The sequence below is a fragment of the Micromys minutus genome, assembly GCF_963924665.1.
Source record: "Micromys minutus genome assembly, chromosome: 1".
NCBI lineage: Eukaryota > Metazoa > Chordata > Mammalia > Rodentia > Muridae > Micromys > Micromys minutus.
The window spans coordinates 67,303,363-67,326,366 of NC_137969.1; the positions used below are offsets into that span (position 1 = coordinate 67,303,363).

The 23,004-nt window shown below is 39.3% G+C and overlaps 1 protein-coding gene across 2 annotated transcripts in view; it reads right to left on the minus strand.

Moving 5' to 3' along the window:
- Window positions 1-332: 332 nt before the first annotated feature.
- WDR64 (WD repeat domain 64) overlaps window positions 333-23,004 on the minus strand; it is a gene marked incomplete at both ends in the record, with an annotated part of 114,519 nt that continues 91,847 nt past the window's right edge. The window contains 12 exons of one of the 2 annotated variants that reach the window (XM_080932205.1): window positions 333-413; window positions 2,940-3,050; window positions 4,614-4,694; window positions 6,464-6,569; window positions 7,915-8,103; window positions 13,847-13,956; window positions 14,974-15,032; window positions 16,568-16,673; window positions 18,865-19,001; window positions 19,854-19,890; window positions 20,706-20,775; window positions 21,925-22,026. In XM_080932205.1, the coding sequence (XP_080788331.1) occupies window positions 333-413; window positions 2,940-3,050; window positions 4,614-4,694; window positions 6,464-6,569; window positions 7,915-8,103; window positions 13,847-13,956; window positions 14,974-15,032; window positions 16,568-16,673; window positions 18,865-19,001; window positions 19,854-19,890; window positions 20,706-20,775; window positions 21,925-22,026 (1,189 nt within the window). Of the gene's footprint in view, window positions 414-2,930; window positions 3,051-4,613; window positions 4,695-6,463; window positions 6,570-7,914; window positions 8,104-13,846; window positions 13,957-14,973; window positions 15,033-16,567; window positions 16,674-18,864; window positions 19,002-19,853; window positions 19,891-20,705; window positions 20,776-21,924; window positions 22,027-23,004 lie in introns of both variants that reach the window. The other variant, XM_080932204.1, reaches the window with a different exon arrangement.

Sequence of the window (23,004 nt, forward strand, 5' to 3'; positions counted from 1 at the left end):
TCTGGTTATGGATTGGGGTGAACAGGTGGAGTTGCTAATCTAATCACCTCTAACCACATTATTTGGGTCTACCCAGGCTACTGATTTCATTTATTGTCCTTGTGCAATCTTGTTGACAATGATGAGAGACAGTGGCATTTTTTATGTTTTGCTACGTGTAAAAAGTTGATAAACTGGCTGCAGGCCTTGTGAGGTGTCCAGAGCCCCATGAACAATCTCCATTACTAGGATGGCCTAAGGTAACTAACTAAGATGATGATGTGGCATCCTTATCTTGACTAGATCTGGACCTTGTGGTCTCCTGTATAGCAGCCAGTTCTGAGGTTTTCTCTTCACTTGATTGTGGTTGGGAAGAAGGATGAAGCCAGATTTATCTGTGGGACTAAATTCCTCTTCAGGCTTTTCCTCCGTGACTGCAGAATAAAGGGCACACTGGTTAGTAAGAGGAATTATAGACAAGTGCAATTTCCCACCTTCCATCACTAAAGACTGTTCTCCTCTTAGACAAGCAATGAAGTCATTTCAATGATCTGTGCATCTCCAGAAAGAAGAACATTGACAGGAGGAGGTGGAACTCCCAAGGGTTGTGGAAGAGCTACTGAACTAATTAATAAGGTGCTTATTCTAGGACGCATGTACACAACTGGAAAGGGTCAGCAAGAGGATATATCTATCACACACATGAGTATAGTTCCGAAAATAACAAGTTCCACGCTAGCCAGGGATACATGGCATAACCTTGTCTCAAAAGCATTCCTTGGGATATTGAGATGGCTGTGCTGCAAACAGTGCTGGCTGCACAGACCTGACCACCTGAGTTCTATCCTCTGACTTCACTGTGGAAGGCAAGAACTCATTCCTGAAGGCTATTCCCTCACACTCACACACACACACACACACACACACACACACACACACACACACACACACACATACACACACACACACACACACACACACACGAAAACACACACAAATTAAAACCTATAGATAAATAGATACATTGATAGTAACATTCAAACAGTGTTTTTGGGACACTAGCTGAATACCAGACATTCCTGAGATATTTCTGGGATTTGCTTATAAAGTTTTATAACACAGAAAGATAAGAAGAGACAGAAAACTCTGATGCTCAGCCTCTCTCTTCAGTTCTTTTAGGCCTGAACACTCTAATAGCTGAGCCCTCTCCCAAGGTCCTTGAGTATAATTTTTTTTTTGTTTAAAATAAAATTGTGAGAATTTTTATCATTAGCTTTCTTTTGGAATACATTGGTATATATACCATCTTCAACATAATTTTTTTCTGTGACTAGATGTTTTTATAAACTTTGGCTAATTGTTTTCTTGTTTGAGACAGAGTTTCTCTGTGGAACAGCCCTGGCTGTCTTGGAACTCACTTTGTAGACCAGGCTGGCCTCAAACTCGGAGATCTGCTTGTCTCTTCCTCTTGAGTGCTGGGAATAAAGGCATGTGCCACCACACCAGGCTCTTTATTTGTAAATTTTTTTTTTTGGTGTGTAGGAATTAAACTAGCACCTTGCACACACTCACTAACTGCCATGGAGTTACCAACCCGTGCCCCTCTAGCCATGATTAAATTTTTTAACTACATTATGCTGGTTCTTAAAAGTAGTGATTTTCATTTTCTTTCTGGTATGTGCACAAAAATAAATTTGTATTTAATGTTAAATTACAGAAGAAATGTAAAGAATACAAATATGGGGAACTAAATATATGAATTGTAAAAGCCAACAGAAGTGTATATACATTTTACCTTTACTTATGGTGGTTCGAACCGTACTGTTTCATCTGTTCCTTACAACTAAAAGCAAGCGTTGTTGTGATAGAAAACTCCTCTATTGCCCATAGCTCCTTCTGGAATAACTGTCAGCATTGCTGATGAACACGAGTCATCCATAGTCCCACTCAGTGCAAAGCTAACAGAACCACGGAGGCATTTTCCACCTTAACTCAATAAAAATGGCTTTTGAAAAGTGGTTTGTGTTGTTAGTGCTACTGTCATCTCGTACTGTGTTAGCGATGGACAATAAAAGCCGTGTGCTGGACTACATCCCTCTCCTAACGTTGGACATACAATGATGATTAGATGGGGGAACACGGGTTAAGTCAGGCCCACAGAAGCTTCTAGTGCTACTGGAATAAGATCGGATCATGAAAGATCTCAGGCTTATCATTTAATTAGCATGTGATTTTTGGTACTAACTCACCACTTCTAGGAAGGACCTCCCATTCCCTTCTGATTTAATTGTAAAAAGTGAAACCTTTATAATAAGAACACTTGGAACTTTAAAAAGCACTGCATGTTATTTTCTGATAACACATAGGGACAAACACTGTTGGCAAGCTCAATGATGCCAGAGCTTCTACTGCCTGCATAGGTGCAGTGAGATCCCAAAGTGAGGACAGTTACGGTTGCTCAGCTGTGTCATATCCATTTGGCTTCTGATACCTCTTACCAGACATGGATTTTATCTCACCAACCTAAACACATACATCTCTAAAATGACCTTGAAAATATGCATCAAAATAATTGTAGGCTTAGAATGTTTGGGGTAAAAGAAAAGTAATTAAGAACATACTCTGTATCTGTCTTTGTGTGTCTGTGTCTGTCTGTCTGTCTCTGTATATTTGTTTGTGTGTCTGTGTCTGTCTGTCTCCCTATTTCTCTCTCTCTCTCTCTCTCTCTCTCTCTCTCTCTCTCTCTCTCTCTCTCTCTCTCTCTCTCTCTCCCTCCCTCCCTCCCTCCCTCCCTCCTTCCCTCTCCCCCGTGTGTGTGTGTGTGTATATGTGTGGTGTGTGTGTGTGTATGTGTGTGTGTATGTGTGTGTGTGTGTGTGTGTGTGTGTGTGTGTGTGTATAGGTTGGTGGGTGTATGTGAGAATGGAATTAGAGTACTCCGTGGGGCGCACATAACTTACTCTATCATGACCGTGAGTGCCCTTTTTCTTCGAATGAACGCCCTCAAACGAATCTCTTTGCGCTTCAGAGCCAATAAGGGGAAGGAATCTTAGACTTGTGGGACTTGGTACCTGCAAAGCACAGTTTTACAGTTTTAAAGTGTTTACTTCTGGAATGCAGCCCTGAGGTAGGGGTGCCACTTGAGAGATGCATCTGCTTCAAGTCGAATGCCCCTTTTGGATATCCATTGTTCTCCCTGTCTTTCTCCCTGTGTTAGTTTGATTTGTCTAATTTCACATTTCAAAAAAAAATTTTTTTATGCGTTCAGGTGTTTTGTCTGTGTGTTTCTGTGTACCATGTGTGGGTCATTGGTGTCTTCAGTAGCCAGAAGAGGGTGCTAGATACCCTGGAACTGGAGTTACAGGAAGTTGTGGAGTGTCACGTGGGTGCTGGGAACTGAAGCCAGGTCTCTGGAAGAGTAGCAAATGTTAACCACTGAGTCATCTCTCCAGCCCCATGCTTTTGAGATTTATGGATTTTAACCTGGCCTTGAACTCTACACCCTTCTGTTTCTGTCTTCCTAGTACTGGGAATTTAACTCCCCCCTTTTTCTCCGTGTGTTTGTGTGTGTGTGTGTATGAGTGTGTGTACAGATATGCTCAGGTATATATGTGCACTCATGCACTTGGAGGCCAAACGTTAATCTCAGTTCTCTTCTTGATCACTCATGGCTTTATTTACTGATACAAGATAATTGGAACATGCCAGCTTGCCCAGCAGATCCCCTGCCTCTGTCTTTTAAGCTTTCACATGAGTTCCGAGGATCTAAACTGTGGTTCTGTGCTTATATGGAAACTATGTTACCCACTAAGACGTTTTCCAGACCTCTACCTTAGTTTTTGAGGACTGGTCTCTTACTGAGCCTCAAAATCATTGATCAAACTAGTATAGTTGTTCAAGAACCCCAGGAATTCTTTGGTTTCTACTATCCCAGAACAGGGATTACAGATGCACTTTATGGTTTGGTTTTATTTTTTGTAGGTGCTGGGGATCTAAACTCAAGACTTTATATTTGCATGGCAAGAACTCTAATGACTGAACTCTCCCCAACCCTTCACTTTTTTTTTTGTCACTGTCAGCATCATTGTTGTTTGTCATCTACTACAGTGAGCATGTCCCTATAAATGTAAGTAATGCTTAAGATCTTTGTTGATATTGAATTGACACCTTTGGCATTTGGTTTATTATTTCATGACTGCATTCATTAGATATGTAATACTTGTTACTTGGGGCGGAGACTTGGATGAGGGATTTGATGACTTTGGGGCAGATAATAGCATAGTCACAGTGATGGAGTATCTAGTGTTACTCAAGCTGAGCTAGAATACAGAGACCATATGGGGGAAGAATGCTGTAGAGAAAAGGGTCCAAAAGTCTGCCAGATCCAGATCATGAAAAGTTTGTATACTCCTCCAAGGCTTTTATCCTGAAGGTATGAACTGCTAGGTCAAAGCTCAAAGTCATTCTTCTGTGCAACAGCAGAGGTGAATAACTCAAGCTACATGACCCAAGCCTTTCCTGGGACAGGAACCTATACATTTATGGAATCATTTGAGGGCTCATTGTGTCAGCAATGAAAAGTCAGATTTTGTATCGTCCTGTTACCACTTTCATTCTAGAAATGTCTAACTTACCCTGTATATAGGCAGAGAACCAAAAACAATTCCTGCTTCTCTGTTTTCTGTCATGAAACCTTCCAAAGCATATCGGCGGATCTATAAAACAAAGCAATGATTATTGAAAGGGGCACTTTTTATCCATCAAAATACAGGGGTCAAACCTGACTCACTGATGTAGATGTTAAACAAGTTGTCTGTTGATGATAAATTAGGGAGAGGGGCTACCCCAATGGAAGCTTGATTATAGTGGTATTATTGGCAGTTCAAAGTGTGTGTCAGAAGAAAATTGTAAGAAAACTGACTAGTTTAATTAGAAACTCCAAGTGAATCACATCTCAACTCAACTGGTGTGGAAGCCTGTTCTCTCACTGGACAAGTGAGGTGGGGCAATAAGAAGGTAAGAGAAGAAATGTGGTGCACTCAAGTGTATCAAGGACTCTACAAAGCCTTTCTAAGGATGTAGACCATTTATTTAATATTTCAGTTACCTTTGGTGTGTGTGTGTGTGTGTGTGTGTGTGTGTGTGTGTGTGTGTGTGTGTGTGTCTGTTTGGCTTTTGGGACAAATCTCTCTATGTAGTGTAGGCTGGCCTGGAACTCACTGTGTAAACCAAGCTACCCATCTACCCAGCATTCTCATGCTCATCTCCTGAGTTGATATACACATAGTAGGGCAGAGATCATCAATGACTTTCTACCAGTTTGTATGACTGCCACTTCTGTCTGTATAACAAAATGACAATTACTGTTTGTGGTATCACCAGACTATTTAGACCCTGGAAGGCCCAAAGTGGAATCCCATAGTGTTGTTGAAGTGCATTTCTCTGTGTGCTTATTGGCATGTACTTTCTTTTTAGTGAAATATCTAAGCTTTTAAGCAGTTTTTGGACTCATTTTTTTCCTCATTTATTTTTCATAGCTTGCTTTCTTTTCTTCCTTCCTCCCTCCCTCCCTCCCCCTCCCTCCTTCCCACTCTCCCTTCCTTCCTTTCTTTCTTTTCATATTTCAGGTACCAACCTTTACTAATTCATGAGTCTTCTGAAGATAGGGTGAGTTTAGAAAGGTGAAGGCATGCTCTGCCATTGTCAAAGGTACCACAGCTGAGTCGCATGATAGGGACAGAAAGCTCAGAATGACTTAGTGAGTATGACTATTAGACCACTAGACCATGGGGCAACCCAGACTAGAGTTAATTCTGACAATTGTGCTTGCTTTGTTGGTGAGCCAGAGGGGATTAATTAATTAATTAATTAATTAATTAATTAATTCTGAACCTTTGGCCTCAGGCCTCACACTACATCCATCCTCTAGCATGATAAGTAATAACAGCTTATTCTTTCTAAGACTGCACAGAAAACAGAATGGCACTTCCAGTGCCCAGGAATGCTGGAAACAGAGTCATTTCCAGCCCTTAAACTGGGAATACTACCCATGAATTCTATGTCTGAAGGCACAGGTGCTCCTGACTTACTTAAGTGTCCCCAGGGTAATCGTTCTACTTAGAAATACAGAACCTTCCCCACGGAGTCAGGAGGACCTGTGACCACATTCTAAGAGAGAACCTGCATTTTTGAGTTTGATGATGCAGGGAGGGGTTACACACAATGAGGAATGTGGGTTCCCTGTCCTGAATCTGTTAAAAGAAACATAGCTTCAGTTTCAATCCATGAGACTCACGAGCCGGTTTTCATTTCAGTTTGGTTTTGTACCTACATGTCTGTAAGAGAATTCATTTGTATTTTCTATGCCCCCCCAAAAGTTATGGCAGTTTTTAATGAGCAACAACAAAAACAATAGCGTTACAATAGTGAGAATGTTTGAGTTAAAAAATTCAAAGACAAAGGTAAGTTTTGTTATCTTAGCTACCTTTGGAGAGGAAAGAGACTTGAAAAATTTAAAATCATGTTGCACTTCAAAGGGATTGGGAGGTGAACGTTTGAAAAGCAAAGACATTGAGCTCATTTTTTTCCACCTGCATACAAAAATATAAAAGAATGTCAAGTACAGAGCTATAACTTTCATTCCATGCCAAATGATCAAATATCCATGTGCCCCACCCCCTACCCCTGCTCCCCACATTGGTCAACTCTCATAGTAGCAGTTTCAATGGCACTGACTCTACCAAATTATGTTCCATTTTGCTCTCCAGATCTCCTTCCAGGGAAACTACAGCGATTTCTACTCTTCCAGAATAGTCCATGTAATTAAGGAGTCCATGTAATTAGGGAGAGAGTGGGCAGCTTTGTCTAGTCCCTGATTTTAGTGAGATTGTGTCAAGTGTCGCTCCATTTAATTTGATGTTGGATACTGATTTGCAGTATATTGCTTTTACTATGTTTAAGGATGGGCTGTGAATTCCTGATCTTTACAAGACTTTTAACATGAAGAGGTGTTGAATTTTGTCAAATGCTTTCTCAGTATTTTATGAGATAATCATGTGGGTTGTTTTTTCCTTTGAGGTTGTTTATATAGTGGGTTACATTGATGGATTTCCATATATTGAACTATCCCTGCATCCCTGGGTGAAGGCCAAGCTTTTTTCTATTGCTCCTTCCTGTCCAGCCAAGTAAACCTTGAGCCTCCTGGTAGTGCCTTTCAGTCTTCTGAAGACCTCTGTTTTCCCCAAGTTGGTTGTGTTTTTGAGTCCTGTAGTTTTTGACTCATAGCTTCAATTCTTATTTACAGCATTTCTGCCATTCCTGGCACTAAAAAATGACGTACAGTCTTTGTAGTTTTGACTCACTTAAGATTCTTCCAAAGGAATTTGTCTTCAACAACTGCCTCAAGAGGTAAGGGAACTGAACTGTGGTCTTATACAAGAAGAGCAAGTGCTCTTAACCACAGAACCACTTCTTTAGCTCATGTGTTATGGTGGTGTTTGTTTGTTTGTTTTGTTTATTGACAGAGAGTTTTGCCAAGTATTCCATGACAGCCCTGGGAGAACTAAGATTGCAGGCATGAGCAGCTGGAGACTTGGTTCTATAAGACTTTTGGGCTTTATCGACTATATCTATCCCACTTCCCCCCTGGGCTCCATAGGTAGGACTATATAATATCATCATCTTTGGCATTATTTGGTGCCTGTTCGGACACATATGTCTTTGTTCTTCTTTGGTATTTCCAACTGACTATTAAGAATTAAAAGTTTCCAGGCCTACTGCACTGGATTATAATTATTTTTATATATTTCTCCCTTCCATCGGGCTTCAAAATGATTAAAAAGTTTTGATTTTGAATTCCCCATCTGATCACAGTGCCACCCCATAGTAATTATTTAGTTCTTGTCTGTTTATTTCAAGAAAGCTGATTGGTCTTACCTTTCACGGTCAAATATCAGAGGATATTCATATTTTTGCTTCTTTTCTGTAAACTTGCTTTCTTCTTTAATCTCTATGGGATATTCATTAACATCACAAGGCAAAATGAAGTCACCTGGTTGAGGTAATTCAAACATTCTTCGTTGTCCAAAATACCCACAGTAATGACCATTGGTAGAATTCCAGAGCCTGGAGAAGAGGCAAGGAAACAAGGGGACGTAACTGGATGGTCAGAAGTGAGCTTGATCAAAGGCCATAGAGCATATGGATTGCCTTGGAAAGTTCTCTCAGTAGTCTTCTCCCTAAATGCTGTGGAGTTAAATATATGTAAACCTGTATTTTGAAACTCATGGCCTTAAGCATACCAGATCCTGCCACTGGACTACACTCCCAGTCTTCAACGTGAACATTTTTATCAGCCAGAATTCTAACCTGTAACCTTTTCGTCTTAGCCAACTTGAAATTTTGCCTGCAGTCTTCCCCAACAAAAGCTAGAAGACAAGGAAGACATTTCTCTTCAAACAACCCTGATACTACAAGTTCATCAGAACCCACACTGAGAATTTGTGAGCTAAGTTAGGTCTTACCATGGGCTATGTTTCATCTGCCCAATTAGGAAATCATCAACAGAACTTATGAGACGAGAGATATAGGGATGCTTTTCGTGATACTGAGTTTCCCTCATGCTCCTAGCACAATCTTTCCTTTCTGAAGTTCAAAGCTGATTACTGAGGAAGATTGATAAAGAAAGTTCTTTTCTACATATCATATTATGTCCCTATCCCTTGTTCCTGTGAAGCCTCCCCAGTTGATTTAAACTAATATAGAAGGCATGTGTGCTCTGTATCTTACAATCTTACAGAGAGATGTTTTGTGTCTTCATTTGTTTTAGTTTTTTTTTTCTTTTGAGAGCCTGGTCCAGCCACCCAGGGATTTAGTAGAAGTTCCTGGCTAGACAAAGGCTACACCATGAAATACTGCTCTTTATGTGTTAGCATCTTTATGTCCTGGTTTCAACACTCACCAGGGGCAGGGGTCCTGGTGTACTGACAGAGAAGGATAACCTAAAGGAACTAAGAGTAGAATCTATATAATTTAGGTAGAACCTACCTCAAGGAGGTAGCCACTAAGGGAAGGGACAGGCATGAGTAGGACGTCTCATACTTGACATGGTCTGAGGATTTAACATGAGCATCTTACATACCTCTTGTATTTTAGTTTACAGCATTACTGAAGTGGCATGGCCTCCCCACAGCTGTTACCAATAAAGAAACACAGTTGTCAAGAACATTTATAGAATTATAGCTCTAAATGAATTCTGCTCAAGAACCATACTAAAGTGATGTTCTCTCCGGCCTCACAGTGTTTCCTGTTCCTCATGTCTCTGCCCTACATGAATAACCCCATCGTGAGTGAACATTAGACATGAACGCTGAGCCATCATGAGGCTTCCAATTTCATGTCCAATGAACCAGGCTTAAGTCTCAATTTTGATTTTTCCCCCTCCATTGAAAAGTCATAATCATTTTATAAACAAGATTTAGAATGTTAGAGTGTGTGCCTCTTGAGAATGTGGCAGCATATATTAGCCAAAGGATGTGGCTTACTTACAAAAGCAGCAGTGCTTTGAGACAGCTATTAATATATGAGCTCTATGAATCGAGTATCTGGGGAGTGTTTCACTTAAAGAAATCATAAAAATAATTTCTCCAGGCCAGGGACAACTGGCTTGAACAGTGCACTAGTCTAAATGTCTATGTCCCACTAAGTCATGTGGAACCCTAATTCCTAATAGGAAGGCATGAGATGGAGTCTCTGGGAAATGGTTAAGTTATGAGAATTCCACTCTCATAAATAGAATTAATGCCTGCCTTACTCCACTTCTCTTTTCTATAACTGACTACATGACATATTGAAACTTGAAGACTCAAAATTGGATGGTCATATAGGATGAGGCCTTCCATTCTACTACGGACTCTCTACAGAGTCCCAAGGCTGTCCAGTAGCCTCATAGAACTGTAGGTTGATGTCAAGGTGATACATGATTGGACAGTAGAGAATAGGCAGGGAGGGAGGAGGAGCAGGCAGGAGATAAATGAGAGATGAAGCATTATGAAAGCAGATGTGGATGTTTCTCTCAGCGCATCCTTAAATAGATAGGTTGTTATGGTTATTTCTAAGGGTTTCTATGGGTCAATTTATCTTTTCTAGATGGGTAGTTTATATCTTTGTCAACTGGTTATAAGCTTATTGTGCAGAGGATTGTGGATTGAAAATTTAACATATAAACCTGTTTGATAAATTAATAATTGTGGAGTCTTGTTTTTACTGGGCCTGTGGAAAGAAATGTGTGGGTATCAGGCTTGGGAACTAACCATTTAGGAGATTGCACTCTGGCTCCACACTGGAGCAGCTACTGGCACAGCTCCCAGTGTGGCTCCCATAAAGTGAGACTGTGGGGGCTGGTAGGAACAAAATCTTTTAAATATTTACCATTACATGGGACAAGGCAAATTTATCCTTAATTGTGACTTTATCCTTTAAAATTGATTGATTGATTGATTGATTGTGTGTGTGTGTGTGTGTGTGTGTGTGTGTGTGTCTGTATACATGGGTTCTTGTGTGGAGGTTAGAGGATAATTTGTAGAAGTTAGTTTTCTCTCTACCAAGTATGTTTTCAAGCCTAAACAGATCATCAGGCTTAGCAGCAAGTACCTTTATCCTCTGAGCTGTCTTGCTAGCTCTCTCTTTTTTATGAACCACAGTCTCAAACATCAGCACCCTACCTTACAGCCTCATGTTGTTACCTCATTTTTAGGAGTCCTATTTTCTAAATATAAGCATAAAATTAACTTTTTATTCTCTTAATGCCTCACGTCAGTGATGCCATTTTAACAGGTGTTTTGAAGGAAGCATTTTAATTATAGTAGTGTCCATGACAGAAGAGTTTTGATAGAGCTGTTTGACCCTTTCCAGTGTATCATGGTTTAGATATAGAATATGCCCAAAGGCATATGTTGGACATTTGGCACTAGAGAGAGCTCATGGGATTATTCAGGTGGTGACCTGATAAGTTCACAGTAAATGGATTGTAAGGATGTAGGGAATAGTTTTCCTGGTCACTGGAGACATGCCTTTGAACATCACATCATAGGCCCTTTCTGTGTGTGCTTCTCAGCCTCTAGAAGTGAACAGCATTCCTCCACCATCCCTCTCTATCAGGGGGGCTGTTTCTCATCGTCAGCCTAGAAACAAGGATGTCATACTACTTAGGACTGAAGTCTCTGATGCTCTGACCATCCTTTGTGAGCCCCTGATATAGTTCTGAGGGAAAAGAAGTTTCCTGCTCAGCCTGAGGACATGAAGCTGATCTTCTGAATTCACAAAAAAGTTGACCAAGAGAACTGACTCCATGTAGTTGTGCTCTGACCTCCCCATGTGCACCATGGCATATGTGTGCACTCCCATCACTCAAGCACATACTTGTATGTGACACAGACAGATAGACATATTCTCTCACACATACTCACAGGCACTCACGCACATGCATGATTAAAAGCTTCCACCTTTAATTCAATGTAATCAAGTGTTCTGTTGTGATGATAGAAAATTGGCACCATGTTACTAGTTAGGTAGGTGACATTTATGAAGCATGGAATAAGCTTTAACTGTTCAATCTGCTGATTTGTGATCTTGAAATTCCAGTCTCCAAAACCATAAGCAATGTATTTATTGTATTTGTAAACAGTCCATTTTAACATGCTTTCTGATAGCAGCCTAAAAAGATAGAGGAGAGAGGACAATGCTCATAACAATAGAGGCTTATATAATTGTGATTGGTATATGTATGTGTGCAAATACACTTGCATGCTTGCAAAAATACATGTACTACAACTCCTATCAAGCATATCTGTTGATGGGTAACTGAAAATAAGCCCAAGTAAAAACCAGAAGACTAAGTAAGTTATTTAGGAAATTTGTAATAATACAATTTTTTTCTACAAATAAAATAATAGGTCACCTTTCCTACACAAGAAATATCTCTATGTATTTGCCTTTTCTATGGAATCATGTTGATCTTGATATTTTTAAAGTTCCCCTCTACCTTCCTGTATTATAGTTGTTTAGTAACTTCTATCTGGAATGTAATCAAGGTTCTCCTGGTTGTACATGGCAGGTCCCATTCTCCATGTTGATCTCTCACTTTCACCTTTAGTTGAAGCTCATATCCTCTCAATTTGAGCTGCAATATGGCTTTCAACTTTAAGCCATTTATTTCCAGTCTAAAACCTGCTAGTGACTTCGTTAAAGGTTAAGTATTCAAATCTAAAGCAATGCCTACTATGTACTATCTAACTGTGCCCCCAACAGAACCCCTCATATTCAAGCCCACAGAGTTAGCCAGGATCTGTTGAATTTTAATTCAAAGACAACAACAACAACATCAACAACAATAAATTCCTCCTTTTAATTTGTTTTTCAGATTGTCTCATATACTAAAAACCTTGCTAGATCTATTACTATTGTCTAGCTCCAATCTTTTAAAAACACGATTCATTGCCATGACTTAAGAAACATCTCAGGTGAGCAGCAGTTTGTCTCTAGAAATATGATATTTCCCTTTCTTTTCTTTATATATGTCTATGTATTTTTAGTAATTTGGGTAAACATGCTTAGCATTGATTACAATTAATTAGTTAAGTACAAGTAAGTAGGTTATGTAAAAGTCAACCACACTGAGATAACTAACCTACTTCCTCCTCTCTCTAATCAATGATCTTTTGTTTGGGTGGCTATCTTCCCCTTTTTCTCTTTTTTATTTTCCTCCCTTCTCTCCTTTCTTTCCTCTCATTCTGTCCTCCTCACCAATCCTCTTCCCTCCTTTCCCAATCCTTGCCTTTCTTCTTTATACTTCTCTTTTTCTTCTTTCTCCTCCTTTGTTTCTCCCTTTCATCCACCTTCCTTCCTTCTTTTCTTTCTTCTTTCTTTCTTTCTTTCTTTCTTTCTTTCTTTCTTTCTTTCTTTCTTTCTTTCTTTCTGTTTTTCTATCCTTTCTTTCTTCTGTACCACTCTCCCATTTCCTCCTTTTCTTCCTACCTCTCTTTCTCTTCTTTCTTTGCTCCTTTCTTCTTTCTTCAGTCCTATCCATTCTCCCTCCCCTTCTCTCTCTCTTTCTGACAAAATTTTTCAATCTGTCTCACAATTTCTGAGCCTAAGAGATCCCCTGCCTCTTTATTCCCCAAAGACCTGGGACTACAGCTCTGCCCCACTCTACCTGGCTACAAGCTCTTCCCTATAACTATTTTTCAAACTTTTGATCCCCAGTTTTCTTCTGTGGCATTCTCCATATTTGAATCTGGTTCTTTGAGCTGCCTATCCTGTTTAATCCTCTGAAATAATTCTGTAAAACTAATTCTACTGTAAATACTTGTCATAACTTTTCAAAAAGTGGTATTTGATTAGTGAGTCTGTATAAGAGCAAAAATTACCAAAAAAAAAAAAAAAAAAAGATTCTACGGTCCATTTTTCTCCCTCCTCTATCCTAGAGGAGTGCTCGTATCCATGGATATATAAAAAGAATTCAAGGGAGCAATAAGCTTCTCAAAGCTTATTTATTTAACTTTTTGGTTTACTTATCAACTTTTTCTAATGTACTGAGCTTGTGCTGTTTTCTTAAACCCCATGAAGGGAGTGTACTCTCAACACAGATGTAGTAACCTTAGCTCCAATCCCATCTTCCATATCCCCAGTCTGTTTGCTCTATTGTCCTCAAACAGATATCAAAGTGGTAAGAATAGATACACACCTGATATTAGCCAAAAGGCCAAGAGATGACCCCAAGCACTGCATCTTAACCAAACACATCAACATTAGCACCAACTCTGACTCTGCTCATACTAGAAACCCAGAGGATGGACCTGTCTGAGGTTACCTCACTGAGCCATCAATGGAGGCAGTAAGCACCAGCTGCTTGTCTTCCACGTAGATCACTTGAATAATTTCTAAAGAATGCGCACGCCAGGAAAGTAGCTGCTTGAATTTCTAGATGGCAAACAAGAAGATCTTGGAATGAATCAAAATACAGTCTTAAGCAAATTCATTTCTCATCAGGGAGCTACATTTATCAGCAGGTAAGATAGACAGTGATTAAGGGTGTGCTCTAATGAGCTTTCTCTTGCTTATCAAGGTGCCACAAATAACTCAAATTTAGAGAAGTATTACTCTGCATATACCCCCACTGGAGAAAGGAGCTCATGTATTTATTATTTTGCCATGGACTTTAGTGAATGGTTGGTAGTGGTGGGAGATACACTGAAGACCATCAGGAGAGAGGGAAAACAGATCCAGAAGGTGAAGGCCAAACACCAGATTGAACGAGAGATTTTTCTTACTTGCAAATTTTATCTAGGGAAAGCATTGGCTGTGTTCCTCTTTGCATGGGGTAGGGGGTAGGAGGCATTTGTTGTAAGGTATTGGTAAAAAAAGAGTAGGTACAGCTTATTCTCTTTCAAAAGCATTTTGAGTGTCAACCGATACTTTCTTTAACATTTGTCCTCAAATTTGGAGCTCTTAAGGGGTTTCAAAAGACACTTCCACAGCTTTTTCTGCAGTAATCTATTCCATATGTTTTGTCTACCCATTGACAGACACACTAAGGTTGCTCGTCTCATCTACTTAGGGTCACCTCTGTCACAAATGTCCTAGGAGCTTGCAGTTTCCCTGTGTGTCTCCTATTTCCTGAGACTTTAGAGGATTGAAAACAACTTCTTTTGAGTTTCTTAGATTGCTGACTCAGTTTGCTGTGGCTGTTCTTAAATAGGTAGGTTAAGACTGCACTTTGCCACTTCATATTGTTTCCAAGCTGTTAAAGAACATTGGATCATCCAAGGGTTCTGTCTCTGTCTTAAGATGAGCATCCATCCAAGCAAAGGCTGGGCTCATGTAGTTTAAATTGCAGAGTACTGGGGACACTTGCATTTCTGTCATCTGTGTCTCTAGGACAATGCTCAGCAAACATAAAATGATTTCTGTATTTATGTGGAAAGCTGAAGCTCATACCTTCTCATCATGAGGTGGATCCATAAAGGAACTGATACTGCAGAGGATAACGTGTCCTTCTGTATAAAATTTAAACATTGAAGTCCTTAATTAGATATTATATTCTTTAGGCAAACACTCTCCCAGAATGACAGTATGACTAGAAGTTCAAGGTTGCCCTTGGTTATATAGCAAGTTTGAGGCCACTCTGGGCTATGCAAAATACTATCTCAAATTTTTAAAAAAGAGAAAGAATGAAAATAAATACTATTGTTTCATAAAATAGAAGGTGAAGAAACACTTCCAAGCTCATTTTAATAAGCTTGGATTACCCTGAAAACAAACCCAGATCAAAGTCTAATAATAAAGGAGAATTATAGGCCAATTTTCTTGATGAACATAAATGAAAATTTCTTAGAAAAAATTTGCAAATGAAATAACACATCAATGATACCATTAATATTATCAAGTTGACTTCATTCTGTGGATGAATTGATGATGTTTCAATGAAAATATGACAGTGAACAAAATTAGATTGTCTAAATGCACTCAATGACAGAAATCATATGTTCATCTTGATTGACGCATTAAAGGCCTTTGAAAAATTGGCATCTCTTTGTGATAAAATCTCTGGAGGGATTTTGGATACAAGGAATATATCTCCATATAATAAAAGCTAATGCATGAAAAAGCAATAGCCACCATGATATTAAATGAGGAAAACTCAAAGTATTCTCACAAAGATCATGAACAAGACAAGAGAGTCAACTTTGATCATATCTAGTTGATATAGTGCTTGACATCCTAGCAATGGCAGTAAGACAAGAGAACATCAATGGGCTATAATTAGCAAGTAAAATTATTCCTATGTACAGATGATACAATATACAAAAGAGATCCCAATAATCCTATCCAAAACATCTAAAATTTCAGCCCAAGAAATTATTTGTAGGCTGGACATGGTGGCACACACTCAGAATGTAGAGGCAGGTTCATTTCTATGATTTCAAGGGTAGCCTGGTCGACATAGTGAGTTCCAAACCAACCAAAGCTACATAGGAAAACACTGTCACAGAACAAAGCAAAACCAATATTATTTGGCCCAGATCCTTTGTATTGGGTCTAACGTCCTGGATTCTTCCCCGAGGCACTAAGATACAGCCAGTTGGTATTAGCTGATACCATGGGACATGCCAGCTGTCAGTCTGTAGTTGTGTAAACCCTCACAATCCTGGAGCCTCAGCCTCCAGAAGGCTAAGCAGATTCTTAGAGAATAACCTCAGTCCTGAAGATGTCCAGAAGAACTGAACACCATGTAAGGTGAAAGATAAATTCATTAGTGCCTTCTGCATTTAAAAGCTATCCATGTGAAGGACCACCTCCATAAGGACTCAAAATCCTGGTCCTGGAGGACAGACAGGGAGAAGGGCACACACCACAAACATAGAAGATTGGCTTCTATACCCACCCCCTGTAGCTGTAACTTTCTCCTCGTGAGCATACCTCTTGAAGACTTTCATTTGTCTCTGTAAATGTCATGCACGTTTCTCAAGAGCTATTTTTATATCATGCAGGTTTTTAAGACACAGCTTAATCGGTCAGAGCAAGGACTTACCCACGTTCCCAGCCAGCAGGACCCTGCAGCAGGAGTCTGTGTACAATGATGTCAGGGAAATGGCGGAGTGCTTTGTGAAGGGCAGCATGTCTTTGAGAAGCTTCCCCTGAACAAAGCACAAGGTAAACAAGGCTTCTATATTACGTTCTATAAAATCACAAGATGAAAGTTGAATTTCACTCTACCTAAGACATCTAAGTTTTTATCTCTGCTACTAACAGGGTTTTCTAATCTGTTCTAAAAATAATTTGACACTATCCACGAGGACTTACTACTTTGAAATGAAGATTATGGATAACTCAAAGTATGGATAACTACTAGCTGACTGTTACTGATTTTCCCTTTTTCTTGTGTTTTCCATGGGTCTTTTCATGCAAATCCTTGTGTGGGATTTCAACTAGATGCTTTCTTCTTAAACACATTCCCTTCAAAGTCAAATACAATGGCATGGTGACAAGGCATATTTCAACAGACATCCTTACTTGCTAGGAAAACATGCCTGACTATAAAAACAATAATGGATCGAAAAAGGTTCAAACCCACATCATCGATTTTGAGTGGTATAAACTTGCCTTTGGAAGGACTTTCATAACATAATCTCATTAGAGACTTACTGACAACAGAATCTGAATCAGCAGCTGTTCTCTCAGACTTCTTGGATATTGTCTCTTCTGCTTCTCTGTTTTCTTCACCACAGATAAAGGGCATCTTATTCTAAAATCATCTGGGAGACAGTTTGTGTTTTCAAACCTCAGGTTTCATTACAAAGCTACATCCTGTGGGCAGACTGACACTGAGCTGGCTGACAGCCCTGCTGCTTTGTGTTCTTGGGTCTCAGTGTGGGTCACACAACACAGTTGCCATCTCTTGGACATCTTCTTGAGTTTCAGGGTCACAGTGGGTTGTCCACTTACAACTACATGATTGTCTTTCTCCTAATTTGAATTTTTGTACCTTTTAAAAAATTGTGTGTGTGTGTGTGTGTGTGTGTGTGTGTGTGTGTGTGTATGTGTGTTGCATATGTGGAGCTCAGAGGTTTTCACAATTGTGTGGCAACTAAATTTTACTCACCAAGATATATTACTGGTCCCTAATTTGTACTTTTTAAATATGGATGTGCATTCCACATCCCAAATCACTAGAACTCTTTTGATAAATTAAAGTTACTGATTGCACAGTAAAAAAAATGTTAAGGACATTCAAAGTGATGCAAAACCATCTTTCAATAATTTATATCACTAATGATTTATATTAGGGTTCAGCCAGTAAAGGGGCTTGCTGCCAAGCCTGGCAACCTACCTTTGAACCCTGAGACCTACATGGTAGAAAAAGTGGCTCTCACAAGTTTCCTTCTGACTTTCTCATTACTGCCACAGCCTGCATGTACACATATGCATATACAATTACACATATACACAGATACATAAGGATAGTAACTTTTTTAATTGAATAACTTTATTTTAAAAAGCAAAGATAAATGTACAAATTTTAAGCATTTTTGCATAAAAGTATACGAACACATTTTTGTCAGTACTTGATTTTTTAAAGGTTTGATAGTATGCACTAAAATCTTATTAGTTACAATGAGCATAAAGTACATGTAAAACAGATGTAACCTGGAAATAGTCAAAGTTTTCTTGGTGTGTAAAGATTAAGCATAATGGTTTTTCATTTTCTTTTTGGCCTTTGTTTTTTTCATAAAAACATTTTATATGCTATATATCAGTATTTTTATTTTGTTTTGTAGTATACAAAAACAATTATGTAGGTGTGTGTGTGCATGTGTGTGTGTGTCTCTGTGTGTGTGTGTCTAGATCAGGGAACAACCTTGAGTATCACTCCCCAGGAATACCATTTATCTTATTTTGAGACAAGATCTCTGCCCGGTCTATAGCTTTTCAGCTAGGCTAGAATGTCTGGCCAAAAAACCCAAGGGATCTTGTTGATTCCTCGTCCCCAGCACTGGGATTATAAGTGTAATATACCATGTTCAGATTTTTTTTATTGTGATTTCTAGGGGATTCATCTCCCTAGATCCTCCCATCCTTTATAGAATAAATTATTAACGACATTTTACTTAAATATTTAGTAAATTAATATCAGAAATTCACATCTGAGGTTGAAAGATTGGAAACTGTTAACAGTTTTGATGACCTTTAGTAGTAAAATAGACCTATCTTTGCCTGGAAGAGGGAGATGTTTAGACCGAATGCCATGTGGAAGAAGGCTGCAGTGTATAACTCTCCTCTTTATCATCCCATCCCTTTTGAGTCCCAGCCAAGACCAAACTTCATCACCTCCAACGTCCACAAACGAAGGTGTCCATCCTCGTGTGCAGTGACCAGAAGAGGAGGTTGTGGTTCCAAGTAGCTGCTGGGTGCTGCCTGTCTCCTGCTCACTGACTGCTGCTCTCCCGCCATGTCTGTTTGCTCACCTAGTAAGAACAACTCATGAGCTCTGCTGGTAATCTGCAGAAGGTTTCGAGTTTTATGAACACCAAAGAAAAGATGGATGGGAAAGAGCAACACAGGGTTTTTCTTAAAAAAAAAAATAAATAAAAATAGCTTAAACTTGAGAAGACTCTCTGAGAAGAAAACAGAAAAGTATCTGCATAGTGGAATCTCGGATCACTAAGGAAACCTAAAAGGCTTGTTTGGAGTCTTATTGTAAATAGCTCTAGAAGATTCTGCAATGGTGGCTAAACCTTTTGGAAGTTCTAACACATCAAGGATGTTCTACAAATCTAGCGTACATTTTAGTAAAATTCACTGGAGACTAAAAAGTTCAGGAATATTTTAGATTTTAAAAACCTAGACTTGGTATGGATAGCATCATTTGTTTTTGTCCATGTTGAGTGTGTTTCTGACCATGCTATTCTTTTAAAATGAACATATATCTAGAATAATGATCTTCTTAGTGACATTTTCACACATGTACAGCATATATAGTAGTCACAGTTACTCTGCATTACTCTTCCACATTCTCCCTCCCTCCCATTGATGCCCTTAAAAGGCTCCTTTTAGTAGAGATTCTTTCCTTTAGACTACCAAGACCTCAAACACTTCACTATTCAGTTACAGAAAGAGCACTATCAGTTACTATCAAGACTACTCTATCACATTAAATCCCTGTTGCAAAGGAGCTCCCTGGTCTGGGCCGTAGCTCTGTGGTAAAGTGCTTGCCCAGGATGTGTGAGGCCCCAGTGACACAAAGAGAAAGAAAAGACTCAACCTCTTGGTTCTACAGAAATAAATTTATACTGACCTTTGACCTCACTCATACTGACCTTTGACCTCAGTGTCATGTATACTTTGCTTACTTCCCTGAATAGAGAAGAGAAGTTGTTTCTGAGACATTGCAAGGGAATGAGACCTACTAGGCAGGCAGTTCCTGAAGAGAGTTGAGCTGACATTTTTAAGTATTAATGTTAAAAGTCACTTAAAAATATTTCTTTGAAATAGTGTATTGCAGAACTTTTCATAGTCCTAAAAGAAAGAGCTTTAAAACAGTGTCATTTTCTGGTGGCTTGCACTAGTGACAGTGATTAAGCCCCTAATGCATGCCCAATTCTTGGTGTGCCCAACCCTTATTTTACAGACAACCATATCAGGTGCCTTTATTCCCCCGATCTTACTGATAAAGAAACAGAAACTCAGTTTTTAGTGACAAGGCTAGACTGAATCTGACAGTATACTAAAGACTTGGATTTGGGCATGGCCATGCCTGGCTTTTACAACCATTCACTTATGTTTGCTTTCTACAACACTAGTTCTTTCTAAATAACTTTTGTATGAAAATTTGACTAAATAAAATCCTGATTGAAAAACACTCTGCAAACATTTGTAAAATTGGAACTGACAACACAGAGGACCACTGTATTATATTATGGGCCATAATCTAATTATACCACATGTGAAATATGATAACATAGAAGAGATGATCAAAATCACTAGATTATTTTATACACATAAAAACAATGTTTATATTATCAATACACTTATTTTACGGTTGTTCACACATGGGAAGACCTTGAAAATAAAATTCCTCAATGTAGTCATTGAATTTTAAGGAAAAAAATGTTTTCACATGTACACATACTGATTACAGTAGGAAGATGTTACCCCTGTCTCACACTCACCTTGCTACTCTGTGGACCCTTGCTTGAGTCACACTGGGTTGAGGAACATATAGAATCCTGACTTGATCTCCTAAAGAGGGATGGGGGACACAGGATGGAAAGGTCAGAAAATCTACAGAACCCAGAGTGTCCTCTACTCCAGTTTCAGGAGGTCAGTTCCTCCTTGTGTGTGGAAGTTTCCACTCACTAGCCTATATCCCATACCCTTCACCCCATGCAATAAATGCTCACTTGTTTGGTGTTAGAGGAGAATGCTGGGAAGCTAACAACATTGGAGGGGTATGGATGCGGGTTGGGTCTAGGAAACATAGACCTGGCCTATCTCTCTACTGATGTTAGATTGAGCTATGGATTTTTCCAACACTGAAATGCAGGGGTAGACAGCAGTGGTAATGACAAGCCTGGCTAACTTCTTGCCCTGTGTTACATTTTTCTGGACAGACCTTGTCTCTTCTCTTCTTTGTGGGAATGGGCTGGAAGGTAGCTCAAAGAACATCCCTGATAGTAGTCTCCAAAGAATTTTGATGTAATTTTAAGACAATGTATAAAGAAGCTGTTAGATTCTGACTTACCAACAAGTAAACCCCAACTATAGCACAAAAACCTTTCATTTCCCTCTAGAGATTTCTTTAATATTGTTGCTTAAAACTATAGTATTCAAGCACAGATAAGTAGATAATAGAATAAAACACCTTTATTTAGATATTTAATAAAGAATCCTCTGCTCTCACAGGAGTGGATGGGATTGCCCAGTTCTACTGGATAGCACATGAGACCTTCAATGCCATTTCCATTGGTGCCCTCTAAGTCCTAAATTTGCTGCACATCTGTGCTGATTGTGTTAGATTCAGCTAAAACTATGATCTAATGAGCGTTTCCCATTTCTTCTACTGTTGTAAAGAGAGTCATGAGGCCAACATGGTAAGGGTTCACACAGGGAGGCTGCCACATCAAGGGACTACACCAAGAGACCAACACAGTGAGAGACCTCTCATAGTGAGGGTGACATGTTAAGGGTCTATACAGTGAAGCTGACATGGTAAGTAAAGGTCTACCCAACATAGAGAGTATGACAGCGAGGAAAATTGAAACAAAGTCAGCTCAATACCCATCTTCCTTCTGCTGTCCTTCCTTAATGCTGGGAGATTAGGAATAGGGTAACTCACCTCACCTACCTGGGTTCTAGATAGTACTATGTGACCACAAAGTTCTGAGTTACCTTACACATTCAGGGTTTCGGAAGAGGAAAATTATGTCATTAATTCGAAAGCGTTTGGGATCCAGCTCAGGATCTGTAGAGAAGCAATCCTCAGGCTGGTATCTGAAAATAAGCATGTCCTTGCTTAGTAAACTGTGCCAACTATGAGTCTCACCTTACTTCTATTGTCATAAATCCCATGCAGATCTAACAGCTTCAAATGTTATCACTGTAAATGAAGTTGAATCCTAGAGGGGCTGAGTTGGGATATACCTTCTTTGCTAAAGTTTTGTAGAACCATTTGACCATCAGATGACCTGTGATTGATTTCCTACCTGTAAGTCAGAGTGTCTAAACCTGCAGAGGAACTATCGGAACGTTTCATACAGTTTAAGCAGAATGCTACTCTGAAAATATGGAAATGATAGAGTTCAGTGAAATATGGTGCCTAACCACTGGAGCTTATAACTGCACCCTACTCCCATTGAATGGACCCAGATCCCATGGAAATTCTACACTACACTCTATGCTCCTTCTTTGAAATATTTGGATTCCTTAGAAGAACTGACCTCTTACCAATATGCCCTTTTCTTTATTGGAAATTATTTCTGTTAATTTGAGCTGATGAGTTATTTCTAAAATTTGGACCTGGAACATTCTCCAAGAACCCATATTTTAAAGGCTTGCTCCCCAGATCAATTCCCTTGGGAGGTGTTGAGCTTTTAAGAGGTGGTGCCCGGTCAGAGGTTTTCTAGTTATTTGGAAAATAGATATTTGAGAAAGATCTAGCACTGTCTCCTCTTCTTTCTTTTTATTTTTTCTCTATTAGATGTTCCAGCTCTGATTTGATGCCTCCTCAGAGGCCCAAAGCAACAGGGTCAGTTGATCATTTGACCCTCTGAAACCATAAGCCAAGAAAACTGACTTAGGGATTTGTTACAGCAACTGAAAGGAGACTAACCAGGTGGTGCAGGGTTCTTGTATGATGGGAGCAAAATTTTAAAAAAAGGAGCTTGAGAATTTGAAGACCTTTTTAGCACAACGGTTTTAAATATATGTGGTTATCAATCAATTGTGAAATAAATTATTAATTAGCAAGAA